The 14,447-nt window shown below is 37.7% G+C and overlaps 1 protein-coding gene across 1 annotated transcript in view; it reads left to right on the top strand.

The window, feature by feature from the left end:
• frem2b (FRAS1 related extracellular matrix 2b) overlaps positions 1-14,447 on the top strand; it is a 55,979-nt gene that overhangs the window by 20,594 nt on the left and 20,938 nt on the right. Inside the window, exons 3-6 of the mRNA XM_068316735.1 lie at positions 4,427-4,573; positions 9,353-9,583; positions 11,293-11,418; positions 12,220-12,471. Of these exons, the coding sequence (XP_068172836.1) occupies positions 4,427-4,573; positions 9,353-9,583; positions 11,293-11,418; positions 12,220-12,471 (756 nt within the window). The remainder of the gene's footprint in view (positions 1-4,426; positions 4,574-9,352; positions 9,584-11,292; positions 11,419-12,219; positions 12,472-14,447) is intronic.

The raw sequence follows: 14,447 nt of genomic DNA, 5'->3' as shown, positions 1-14,447 counted from the left end.
AAGCATTTATCCCCTTTACTCAGTGTTTAGTTGAAGCATCTTTGTCAGGGATTATATCCTTGGATCTTCTTGGATATGACCAGAAAAGCTTTGCACACCTGGATTTTGGGGATTTTCTGACATTCTTCTCTGCACATCCTCTCAAGCCTCTGCAAGTTTTTAGATTATTGGTAGGCAATCATTTTCATTTCTTGAAGAAAGGACATTGTCCCTTAGCCACTTTTGGTGGCAAAGGACACTGTTGTGTAAGCTACTTGGCTTTCAGTGTCCTTTATGTGTAATCTGTTAAAGGGAACCAAGTGATGGGTTAATAGCACTTTGCCAGCATTTAGATTCAATGCCTTTAGTTTGAAATTAAAAACTAAAATGAGAAGCTCCCTTGATGTTGTACTTCATTGTGATCCCTTTAAGTAGCCTTTGAAAAGATTTCCTCTAAAATATTTGGCTTGTGTGTATTTGTTCAGCCATTTTTAAAGTGTGTATTTAGCTTAGTATGAATTTTGTATGCTGCTTGATGTTTCAGTGCTAACATAAGTTTCTAGATTCTGCTTGATTAGTTATTACTGATCTTGTAGATTATTGATGTTAATGTACAACATAGGATCATTCAGTATTTTTAGATGTACCACCTTGTCTTTTCATCAGGATTCACTGGCTAGTCCAAATTTATCCCTCCTAATCGCTGTGGTGATGGCTCTTTGGGCATAGGGCTGCCTGTCTGTCTGCCTGGATGAATGAACAGATGAGCTTCCATGAGACAGCATAGCCCCACGATTCTTCATGGTGACCAAATATGGACTGTCTGATACATGTATGAAGAGAGGAGACGGGGGAACTAAGTTGGCACAGACTGCTCTGACATTCTTTGGCCTCTCTCAAAAGGCTTCTGTCCATCATCACACATCCATGAAGCGAGCAGACCTTGTGTATAGAAGTGCAACAACATGAATTGTAGCAGTCTTTTTGAAAAGGTTCATTCATCAGACTTATTTTAATGAGGAGTTTAAAATAGAGAGCTCAACAGTTTGATGACAATTTATAATAACAGACTTACACCATGAGTGTTACAAAAAAACATGCTTTATATCAACACAATGAAGAGCAGGGAAGTAATTAATTCAGTAAATTGATTAAATGCCTTGCAAGTGGAAGGCATAGGCTTCCTGCCACTAAAATAGATGTAATTGGACTGTGGATGTTGTGCAGGAATTAATTTTAATACGGATTTCTTGCCCTGGCTATATATGAGCAGCTTTTGTTGTTTCCATGCATGAGATGTATGCATCTGCTTTAAACTGCACAGCAATGCAAAGACCTGAGACACGGGCGATATTCAATAAATTGTATGTCAGTGCTGTGCTGCAGGTTAACGATTAACTCTGGTGTTTTTCTTGGGGCCCCTTTGAAGTGGACTTATTTCAGACTCTGCTTATCTGAATTGGAGAGAAATTTGAAGGAGTGAAGTGGTCCTTTGGAAAAAACTATCTCCACTCCTCTGCTTCCTGAAGGTCACTCTGCAGTTAATGGGACTTAACCAGTCTTCAGTATTTTTTTTGTCTTTCTTGAATTGTTTGCAATGTGGACTATGAACATAAATTCTTCCTTGAGGAATCGGCTGAGCTGCTTTTTGACTCATCTTCCTCAGACCTTGCTTTATATTATAATTTTGCCTGTGTGAAGTGTCGAAGGCTAACAAGTGTTTCACATGATTCATCTAGAAAGAGAAAGCTGGTATGGTATTGGTATTGAGGCCGTTTCTTAAATGCCATGTAAATAGTTGTGCAAAAAATAAACACTTATTGTTGCCATTGAAATGTATGAGGCAGTTGAGATACAGATAAATAGTACTTACCTGAGTTTCTGATTATATCGAGGCATGTTAAGTTCCATTTTCAAGAAAAATGTTTGGCAGAAGGATATTACAGACGGTATAATTGTTACTATTTGTTATTATAAATATAACAAAGTCTGCCATTGTGTAAAGTCACATAACAGGTGAAGAACCTCTTTATTTACATTACCTTCCATTACCTGGTCCACAAGCTTATAGCTGTGTTTACTAGTGGTGTGCGTGCCATGCCTGCTGGCTTTTATCCAGATGGAATAGGGAGATCCTGTCAAACACAGGTCACCTGTCTCAGCGTAAAGATGTAGAACACACACGGAGCAAAACCCACCCCTGTGGGAGACCTCAACAATGTGTGGGATGTGTGGAGACATTTTTGTGACACAGGTAAAATGTTTGTATTACTAATTTTATGTAACATAATCATAGCTCGTCTTTAACACATACTGGCATCTATCATTTTATATTCTGTGGCCTATAATGTTTGGAAATTTTTAAAGAATAGAACTTTATGTGTCTCTTCTGAATTGTTTGTTTTGTTCCTAGCCTTCCAAGAACTGTACACAGATCGTGTTTGCAGTTATTTTACAACTTAATGCCTTGTTGACTTACCAAACGTTTTTTGCTACAGTTTGTTCACTTTGTGTCAATTATGATTTAATGCAATGACGCAAAATTGATCAAAACACAAACTTTATTAGCTGGCTGAAATTGTAGTAATTGCTCTCTGTCTGTCATTAATGAGTAAGCTGTTGGCTAAGCAGATGAGCAAGGAAACACTGGTGATCACTGAACTTGTTCAACATCAGTGGGGCAGCAGTGGCTCAGCAGTAGAACGGGTCGTCCAATGTTTGCAATGTTGGCGGTTCGATTCCCACTCCCACCCAGTCACCCGGAGTGTGTGTGTGTGTGTATATACAGTACAGTCTATATATACTGTGTGTATATATACTGTTTATAGACTGTTGCACCTTAAAAATTGAGGAAACTCTTCTCATAGTTTCAACTAACATATAAATCTGAGATTGTTTTACACACCTGTGTTAGCATGGAAATATGATTGATGCATATTTTGAAAGCAATAAAAAAAGATTTGTACTCAATCAACTTATTTCAAATATTTAGTTACTTTTCCAGAATGGTGAAAGTGAAACTTTTTTTTGTTGCTCATTTCTGCTTGAACTTCACAGTTCTTGTAGCCTTTTGTCCTAATTACAGCTCTGAGTTGATATCTAGTCTGTCTGAAGTTTGCTGTGAACTGGATAAGAGTATGGACAACTGTCTTCTGCATTACATGTGGGCAACTGTGAATGAAAAGTAAAACTTGGGAATGTCATGTTTCTTTAACATCTCACTGCAGGTGAGATGTTGAAGAAACATCAAAGAACCTCCATGGGTTCATTATTGATTAAAGAAATTTGTCCAACTCAATGATTTCAGTGAGTTTTTGGATTTGTTTGAGACATGGGAAAAAGAAAAGTTTGAGCTCCCTGTTGTTCTTATGTGTCACATTTTGTCCTTTCGTCCAATTTACAGCTCAATATTGTCACAAGGAATCTATGTCAGGGGCATTAAGACCCTGTCCTTTGTGTGAGAAATATGTACACAATAAGACTCAAGGGAAAAGCTCTGAGCAGGTGCAGGGAACATTTCACATGTGCACACACTCTCATAAATGCATGCACCCTCACACATAATAAAACACCAAGGGTGAATGTGTAAAGTACTCGCCGTGCCCAGTAAGGAGGGAATTGGACACAGTGGAGCGGTCAGCTGAACGTAACAGATTTACCGACCATTCAACCGGGGTGGGGCAGAGTAGTGAGAGAGAAGCTTTTTGAGTCACGCCCAACATAAACTGCAGTAATTCTCTGAAACCTTGTAACAATGTCCCTGAATTCTCCTGGTAGTTACACTTTTATTTCCCCACTTTCACAACTGCCAGATGTTTAGTGGCTCGGTTAGAACAGCAGGCATCAGCTCTCACTACAGTCTGGGGAATGCATGCTGATTTATCAGAATCAGTGGATTATTATTTAGACAGTCGATAGTTGCTGCTCTAGAAATTACACCAATAAAGTGTTGTAAGCTTTCTGTGTAAAGCTGTGTGTGAATTTCTTCACACATATTTTGTAAGGTTTTCACACCTGTGTGTGTTTGAAGCCTCTGCATCTGGCTCTCTTTATTATCAAATGGCAGCAGCCATGCCCTCCAGAACTGTTGCCTTGTCTTTTGAATCCTACTTCAAAGGGCAAGGCTAAAATGGTTCAGATAGGAAATAGACACTTTCATCTTCATTAGAACTGAAACAATTAGACAACACAAAGCCTATTATTTTAGCATAAAGGAGCTGTGCACCCCTAATACCACCCACTGAATGCTGGCTCGGAGTCTCACAGTCCTCTCCCAAAGCTATCCAAGAAATCATTCTAACAAGGAGCACTGAAACTTTCATTAATTAGTTACCATTAGTCTGTTAGTCTGTTTAGCATTTGTGCTTTCCCCTGCTGGGTTAGGAGTTCTTCAAGGGCCATTTTAATTGTTTCTCTAACTTTAACTATCAACTATATTTGTTTGCAGGAGGCAACAAGCTGGAGAACCAGCAGTTCCGTCTAAACTGGGCTTGGATCTCTTTGGAGAAGGAGCACTACGTGGTCCAAGAAGAGGTCAAATTCCTTGAGGTGGTGCTAAAACGTCGGGGATACCTTGGGGAGACCTCCTTCGTTAGTAAGCTTACTCTCCTTTGTTTTCATTGTTAATTGTACTAATAATTCCACTCGAGGTGAGAAAAAAAATACTCATAATTCATCCTTAGTTGCTGGCAAGCATTGACAGTTGGTAGTTTTTTAATTTGTTTCAGCATTTCTAAAAAATTTCAATAAAAATGTTGACTTGATCATGATTATGTTCCAGATCCTCCACTGCACTTTTTCACACTACAAAATGCTACACACTAATACATTTGATGTATTGATGTATTTTTATATGAAAATAGTAGGAGTATCATTCAAGCAAAATATGTCAATGTCATTACTCCCGTTATGAACAAAAATTTCATAACTTGAAAACTGGTGTTTCAAGATAATTAAATATTTTTTATCAATACTTCTCCTGCTCAAGATGAAATCAAAACACATTAATCTAAAGCTCAAATTTAAGAGTGGTCTGTAAATAATTGTTGTGTTCTGGTGACTGACTTGATGTATTCCATGGTTCACTCCTGACATGCTCTGCTCTGACACAAACGCCCCTAAACCACTGGAGCTGATTCTTTTGGCATCCTGAAAGCTAATACTGAAAGAGACAAACAAAAATGATGTAAAAAGTCAAAACCTTCTCAGCAGAGCCTTTTATGGAATTATTTTTTCTAATATATTCTATTTAGGGCAAAGTTCCAAAGGCAAGTATTTATAGACAGGCTGTCACACTAGACATACACAACACATACACACACACACACACACACACACACACACACACACACACACACACACACACACACACACACACACACACACACACACACACACACACACACACACACACACACACACACACACACACACACACACACACACACTGTTTTACTTATTTTTAGGACTCTTCTACGGCTGATCTAGCCACTTTTTGAGGTCACAGGGGTCTTTACCTTTCACCTGTCTCTTCTGGCCAGCATTTATTAACGTTCCACTAACACCACAGCTTAGGCTGGTCACGGAGTGATGGTGTGCATTCATAAGTAATGTCTCTCTGGGGTGTTGGTCATGAAAAAGGCAAAACTTCAGATATTATTTGAAGCACTTTAACAGCTGTAACTAAATGAGCTGTAATGACTGGATTCATTGATTTATAAAAGGCAGAAATTCTTAGTCCTGGCACTATTCCATTTTTAATACCACAATTTATTATTTAAAAATATTAAAATAGAATAATATGAGTAGATGATAAAAGTTAAATCTCCAAGGATCATTTTATGTACTTCTCTCTGCATCCTTGAATACCACAGGGTGTCATACTAAAAATAAAACGTCTCTGAAGTACACACATTTCTGACCTTTTATAATTCCTCAAACTGCACAGTATACAGTGTACTGAACTTCAGGGAAGAAAGACAGGCAGATCATTATGCTGTACTGTACTATAAAGACACATAGGTAGATATCCACAGAAAAGTAAGTTACTGTTAAAATATACTGTACATTACTTTATTCATGTTAATTCAGTGCAAGAGAAGACCCCACGGTACTCACTAAATCAACATTTTATATATATATGTGTGTGTGTGTGGGGGGGGTGTTTGTGCATCACGTATAACAATTCCCTTGTTTTGTTTTTCTGCAGCTTTGCTACTGTTTTATTAATGGTGGCATTATAAATTAAAGCCGTGCAATTTTGAACTTTGGAAACACTCTGATTTCACCAGGAAAGAAAATTATGTTTTGCATTTTCAAAAATGTCCAGAATAACTAATGTGCTGTAATAACATCAAATAACAGTTATTCTGAATGCACTTTTCTAATGATCATGCAAAATGGAATGATAATAGTTGAGTGAAGACGTACCTTTCCCTGCTGGTGATGGAAAACACACAAAAGAAGCTGTAATTCATTTTTTATCCATGTCAGAAGCATTCTGTTTTACAAGACCCTTAAAATTGTTATAGCAATTACTTTTTTTTCTCTCTAAATGCATATGTAACCTTATATGTTGTTAAATTTTCATTACAGGGAAAGTGAGTGCAAGTTTGCATCCCTAGGCGTTGATTCTTTGATCATGGAACATTTTTTTCAGCCTTGTATAATATCCTTGGAAACATTTATGTGTCAATATGTCGGCAGAAAAAGTATTTCCAGACCAAACTAAAAGATTAAATAGAAACTGATGATAGTAACATGTTCTGCTTCAAAGGGGGAAAAAACTTCCACAGCAATCATCCTTTGAGTTTAGTTGCTTACCCTGCTGATGACTAAAGATTTAAAGTAGCAGACCGTGTAGTTTAGCCAGCATAAACAAACCACCTGACAGTTTCAGCCTCCCATCCTCAGTGTTGCAATGAGATTTTAACTGATCCCAGGCCAGTGCCTTCTCACAAAGACAAGGCCCATCTCTCCTTTCCAAACCCTGCTTGAGTGAACACAGATCAGAGGAGCCCTTTGGTAGGCTACTTCTTCTTTGCCCACTGTGCATAGAGCAAGTGGGACCAGTTCAGAGGCTACAGAGAGCCCACCTGCCACAAAGTCTCAAAGTGACTGCTTTGATCCAGGATATCCAATGCAGGCATTGTGTAGGAAATAGAGTTAGGAGCAAATGCTCTCTCCTCTCCTACAGTAGTTTCTCTTTGAAGGCTGCTGATTTGTCAAGGTAGATTGAGCTTGACCATTTTATCTCAGGACATATGCGCAGGGACCTTTTCCTTCTGTGTGCACTTGCATATCAAAGGACACTTTTTATTTGTATCAAAGAACAGAATGGTAATATTTTTAAAGCCAAACTCATGCATTTCTTAATATGTGGTCTTTTGAAATTGTTGTGTGTAGTCTTGATGCGATATTTCAGTTTTTGTCTTTTCTTTCTTCCGCCTCTCAGTTGTAAACAAACAAGATTAAAGAAAAATCCGGATACTGCAGTGTCCCATTTATCCAGTAATTTCTTGTTTATTACATCTGTGGTGGCCTAGAGGACTGTGGATTGCCTTGGGTTGTGTAGACATTTTTTGTTTTTTTACCAACAGTCCCCAGCTGTGTACTGTGTGTGTAGTTAGCAAAGATATGCAGAGGCTGTAAACTCCTACTCAATGTGAATCCAACAAGCCTCACAGGTATACTGACCGTAGGTGCTATCAAGTGTTTTTCACACTGAAGGTAAGACAATCAAAATTAGTCTTAAACAACTGCTGTAACCAGGAGGGCATCATGTCTTATTGGCTGTATTCTCACCATGGTCATTTTAACACTTGGGGAAGAAGAAGAAGATGTAGAAGAAGGAGGAGAAGATTTTGATTTTGATTTTCCAAAAACACTTTAATCACATTCAAACATTTTACAAGTTTACATTAGATGAAAGCACTAAAGTGCTTCAGAAGAAGAAGAATATTTTGTGCAAAAAAACACAGTCAGAACATTTTACAATTTTCTATTAGATGAAACTTCAAAAACACTAAACACCAATAAACAAAAGGAAATACAATTTAAAAATTAGTGCATTATATCAGGAAGTTTGCAAAAGTGAGGTGATCATCAGCTAAAGGAAAGAAGAAGAAGAACCAGAACAGGAAAAACAAGAGGAAAAACAAGAACTGGAAGACCAAGAAGAACAAGAACAAAAAAAACAAGAACAAGAAAAACAAGAACAAAAAGAAGAAAACTATGTGCGCCCAGAGTAGCATCTTTAAACTAACTGTTATGTCATTTGGTTATCTGTCATCACATTTATACAAATTCACTCGCTAACAGCAAACTAACGCACCCAAGAAACGTACAGTGGTACCTCTACTTACGAAATCATTTGGTTCCGGAAGAAATTACGTAAGTAGAAAGTTTCGTAAGTAGAGATGCGTTTTCCATGCAAATGCCCTAATCCTTTCCAAGCCCCCAAAAATTCCAACATAAATGTTTTATAAAGCATAAAAATGCATTAAAACATGTAACAAATACATGTTACGTTTAGATTATTACACAATAAGTGAGAGTTGTGCTTCACGTAAATAACAAAGAATAGAGTAAAGAATGAAAACGATGGTCATTTACCTTTTAACTGCTGTCTTCATTGTTTTTTGCCCTCTTTGGTTCATGCGCTCTTGCCTCACAATGCCAAACAGAGTGAATTCCAGTTCTCCTTTTGAACTTCTCCAACCATCCACGCGGTGCCTTAAACTCCTTAAACTTCATTTTGTTTTAATAACGTGGCGATTGTAGATGCATGACAGCAATATTCTTTGGCGAGATCAACCAAACGCATCCCTTTTCCATGCTTTTCTATGATCTCTTGCTTTGTTTGTATGGACAGAAAATTCTTTTCTTCGACTTTTTTTTCTTCTTTTCTCCATCACTTTCTTGGGGTCCATAGCGAATACTCAAAAACGTAAAATATTTGCACAAAACTATCAGAACACCTCACGGGTCGAGGGCCGAATGATTAGGACCCTACATAAACACCGATCTAACTCCACACAGAGGTCCCTCTTAGCCAATGGGATGCCAGGAAGATACTAGGTAATATCCAATTGCAGAGCAGCTATGAGAATGTTACGTTCAGGAACCTGTGGGAGCTGCGAGTAGCAGCCCATACTGTATTTTTACCTTTCGTAAGTCCAAATTTCTTTCGTAACTAGAGGCAATATTTTCCTGCTGAGAAATTTCGTAAGTAGAACATTTCGTAAGTAGAAAATTTCGTAAGTAGAGGTATCACTGTATTTGTTAAAGGGTGAATATTTAAAATATGTTTCAGATGTGTGATGTTTATATCTAATGTGTCTTGATTATTACTTGGTTTGTCTATTTTTTTAAGGCATTGGCACAAAGGATGGTACTGCAGAGAAGGACAAAGATTTTAGAGGAAAATCTCAGAAACAGGTGCAGTTCAACCCAGGCCAAACCTCAGCCACCTGGAAGGTCCGGATCCTGACAGATAGCGAGTATGAAGTATCAGAGACCTTCCAGATTGTTCTGTCTGAGCCAGTGATGGCAGCTCTTGAGTTTCCAGAGGTTGCTGATGTGAAGATTCTGGACCCTGAGGACGGTCAGTGAATATTTTATTTCCAGGATTTTAAACAATCAGAGTCATCCTTTAAAAACCAGACAAAGATGAAAGTCAGTTTTGTCAGTAAGTGTTTGAGCCCCAATGGCTGGTACCCCAAACTACCAGCAGCACATAACACATTGCATGTGTTTTTCTTTCAGGAAAGTGCACAAAACAATCAATAAAGTGGAAGGAGGCAAAATATTTGTAGGGAAAGTAGGTGAACAAGGATTATGAACCGATATAAATTACTGCATATCTCACACATTATTGGGATTTACAAGTCTCTATAAGATTTTTTTTTTTTTAGCATGAAATCTCTATTAAATTGCAATCACTCATCAGCCCTTGCCTTAGCTCTCTTCAAGTTTTGAAGAACCGCTTCCATCTGACTGGATACATGAGAGAACTTAATATTTCAAATACAATGACATGAAGACTGAAACCATAGAGGAATTAAGAGCAACGTGAACTTAAATAAATCTGGGTGGAAGACAGCAACATAATTAGTAAAAACAAATTGTGTTTAGTTGCAGTATTCTTCCTTTCCATGAGACAAGGTCATATGGATATTGAGATGGAATCATGCTGACCTCCCTTGCATGCTAAATGAAAGCTACAGATGAGCATTTTTACTGAAAACAACTAAACTCTGAAAGAGCTGAGATAGAGTACTGAATAACATGAATATAAAAAAAATGAGTGTCCTCATCCCACATGGCTTCTAGATGGCAATCAACAAATGTGTTAGTTATCTCTTTGCAAAAAGTAAAACTTGTTTTATGTTGTCCTCTTACAGATCAAAGTCTATTGTGATAATATACTGTTTATACACTAAAAATCTTTGTATTTTGGCCTCTCAAGGTCAAATACATTTTAAAGACATAAAAACAGATTTTTAAAGTTTTGTAGCATATCACTGAAAGTGGATGAATTAAATAACCCAGAAGCTGCTATCTGTAAACGGTGGAAATGCATTTAACATAATCGTAGCTCAGACTGGAAAAAGTATTATAAGCAAGAACTGAGGAGAAACCACATCATCCTGTGCCGTTTGGTTAATTCAGAGGATGGGAGAGGAAAGTTCAAGCTCTGATGACTTCCCAATACCTTATTAATGTTAGAAACCACCTTCCTGATCATGAGATGTAGCTATGAGAAAGGGGGGAGACAATAAGATGAGTATAAGATTTCTTTGGTGTCTCTACTCTCAAACATCGAAACACCTTTTTGATTGCCAATTTCTGTGGGTAAGACTTTTTAAATGTACCGTAACTGTGTGAATTGCTCACCCACATCACCATCTTTATCTCTCACCAGGCCAGTAACTACGCCCTTCTTTTTGTGGTGTCACGTGTGTTTTTATGAGTCGACTGCGCTGCAATATTTGTTGCTGATAAATAAACAGTAGATGCCAGATTCTGATTAAACATGATAGAGGCACCATCAGGGGAGCTGTAATCAGAGCTGTCATTTGTCTCAGTGTGTAATCTGCAAGCCTGTGCATTAAAACACTTTGATGCAAATACTGACAAAATGATTTGATTTGCTCTGAAGCTTCTCCCTTTCCTTCATTTTTAATCAGATTGGAGTAAACCTCTTCAATCAACCACATTTATAAACAGAACTAACACAAAGGTATTTAACTGTGAACACTTAACTAACATGCAAATCAGCTAATGTAGTGAACTCTGATTTTTCTCACATAGAGTCAACAGTCTTCATACCCTCAGCTGTATACAATATAGAGGAGGACATTGGTGAGCTGTTTATCCAAGTACACAGAAGTGGAGATGTCAGTCAGGAGCTGATGGTCATCTGCTTCACTCAACAAGGTAACACTGATAAAGCTATAAATTTCTTTTATATTCAAAAAATATATTTGAGAGGTATATGATTATTTGTAAGTCATAATTACCCGCAAGCAAGACATGTTGCTCGTCTTGATCACATTTCTTCCTTGAAATGGAATCTGCAGTTTGGATGAACTGAGATAGGAGGCATCTGTCAAGGAAAACATTTGCGGAAGTAGCAGATGGTGAAATTTGCCCTGTTTATAGCGACTGTTGAGCACAAATGTCTTGGCATTAGGTTTGTATTTTGACGTATGCTGAATTCATTCTTACTCAGAAAATGTTGCAGCACAGCGGCAATTAATTAGTGTACCAACGACTGAAGAAACCCAGTACCTCATCATCTTTCGTCTTTTTCTCAATAGCTGCTACAGTATTTTATTATAAAACCTTTAAAATGTCAGAAACGGGAAAAAATGACTTCATAAAGATGTGCCTTGTTTCAAAATATTTATGTAAATGTTAAAATGTAGTTGGAATTGAATGCTCGTCTTTCCTGCATAGCTATATACTCGTAAGTAAGTGTGTGTGTGTGTGTGTGTGTGTGTGTGTGTGTGTGTGCGTGCGTGCGTGCGTGCGTGCGTGTGTATAAATAAATTGGGTGAAGGAACCTTGTCTTGTCACGTTTTGATAAGATACTGTATTATTCTCTGACGTAAGTCATCATTGTCATTCAACAGAGAACAATTTTAGGGAAGTAATATATATAGTTTTTTGTGTCTAAAAAATTGTTGCCAATATTAAACATTAACTTATGCCTACTATAATTCTTTTCCCACTCAGTTTCAGCCACAGGGACCATCCCCACTACCGTGCTCTCCTACTCTGATTACATCTCCAGGCCCGAGGACCATCACAGCATCCTGCGCTTTGACAAGGAAGAGGTGGAGAAATCCTGCCGGGTTGTGATCATTGATGACTCTCTATATGAAGACGAGGAAAGCTTCAATGTCACCCTCAGCATGCCCATGGGGGGCCGTCTGGGCTCAGAGTTCCCTACAGCCAGAATTGCAATCATTCCTGATATGGACGATGGTAAAATGACATTTCACAGATTTGAAGTGTGAAATTGAATGCAATGCAGTGTCTGGTAGTTTGCGTAGGTATAAAAGAAATAGAAAGGCTTTGATAATTGAATCTCTTTGTGGCGTTTAGAGATAAGTTTTTTTGTGTGTTTGCCTTTTATCTTTCAAATTTGAAGGCTTTTTTAATTTGATTAAAAGCCTAAAAAAGGCAGCATGCCTGTTCCTTGTCTAGACGGACTCATTTGTTCGATTTTGAGGTTTTACTGCATAACTTGTACCTCATATTTGTAATGAATACGCACTTTTGAGAGGAACAGAAGATCAGTGTTTAAAAAGTTTTGTGACTGCTGTAGAAAATGAGCCAAAAAGATTTTCAAACAGAAAAGCAAAGCTGAAGACAGACAACAGATTTATTGAAGTGGTTTCGAATGGTGTGTTTTAATTATTTTCTGTTATGCTTTGTAAAAAAAAAAAAAAAAAATCATTTGAGTGTGCAAACCTCCTTCCTGGAGATTAAGCCTTTATCTTGTATCTGCAGGCTCATACTGGAGGGCTGTCTCCCATATCTTGGCACCTCTTTGTTCTACAACACCTGACGGCCATTCCTCAGTTTCCTATCACTCTCATGATCTCTGGAAGCACTGCTGTGAAATCAAGGCTCTCTAATTGCAAGCAGGCAATACTTTAGCTGAAAAAACCAGCGTGATTAGGGAAGAATGTTTTTTCCTATAATCAAAATCTTTTGGAAGCTAGATAATTGCATTGATGATGCTATATTTAGTGCAATGTTTGATCTACTTTGGCTGGTTAAGATACTCAGAAACTCAGGATACTTGAGAAATTTGTGTTTTGGGGTTTATTTTGTGTCCTGCTAAAGTGGACTCAACTTTATTGACATAAAGTCTTGTCCCGTGGTTTGAATCAACCAAATCTCTTCAGTTTATATGTGCCAAAATGCTGTACACTTTAACTGAAAACCGATACACTTGTGAAAGTGTGTCTGTCTTAAGGGAAAAGTGGATTTGTTTGTACTGCTAGAGGAAGGAGGGGGTTTTCTTACTACACCAGGGTAACCATAGAGAGTGTTGGTCCTTTGACGTCTGTTGCTCCTGGTTTTGACTCCAGACTACCAAGACAACACGTTTTTAACAGAACATACAAAGCACGCTTCTTTGTGAAGCCTGCTTCACAAAGAAGCGTGTTTTACTGCTCCAGTCATAACATTTCCAAACAGCTGTAACATTCTGAATGAGTGGGTCAGACTACATGTTCATGTCATGCATCTATACAACACCTTGAGAGCTAACCGATTGGATAGATTGTTGATTTACCTCTGAGCATAAATATATTTGTCATTTACATTTACGATAAGGATAGGAGACACAGACTGACAAATAAAACACATAAATGTCAGGAAGTAATACAAATGATGGGTTTGACAGTGCTCTTAGAAGAAGAAACACAAATCGTTAATGCTTTCCACAGTTCCCTGCCTGTGAACAGCATGGTGACTTTCATAGATATCTGCATTCTAGTTCTGGAATCCAGAAGGTATACTCTGTTTTATGTTTGCTTTGGTTTATAGAGAGTCAGTGGTTTTAACTTCTTAGATTATTTTTATAAACAGTGACATGCTTCAGTAATCCAGGTTCTGCAGCTTGAAATATCAATTCATTATAAAATACACCAAAAGATATTTTGACTCGACAGATATGACACAACTTGGCATCCCTTTACCTTTATTAGACCTTTATTATTTTCACACAGATACTGGAGAAAAGCTAAATGCATTACAGGATTACTTCGACTCAGACGGACAACCAGTGTGTCTGTAATCAGATTTATTCCTGCTTTATTTTGAATTGTGTTTTCTTTTGCCTCTAGCATTTGTCAGATTTGCTCAGAGACGATAAAAATTTCCCTCTGCACATATGTTGTCAGATTTCATCAAGCATGCAACAACAACATGCAACATGATTGTAATGG

Source organism: Antennarius striatus, chromosome 6, assembly GCF_040054535.1.
Source record: "Antennarius striatus isolate MH-2024 chromosome 6, ASM4005453v1, whole genome shotgun sequence".
NCBI classification, from domain to species: Eukaryota; Metazoa; Chordata; class Actinopteri; order Lophiiformes; family Antennariidae; genus Antennarius; species Antennarius striatus.
Note: the sequence above shows the minus strand (reverse complement) of the source record. Positions and strands in the feature narration are given on the sequence as shown.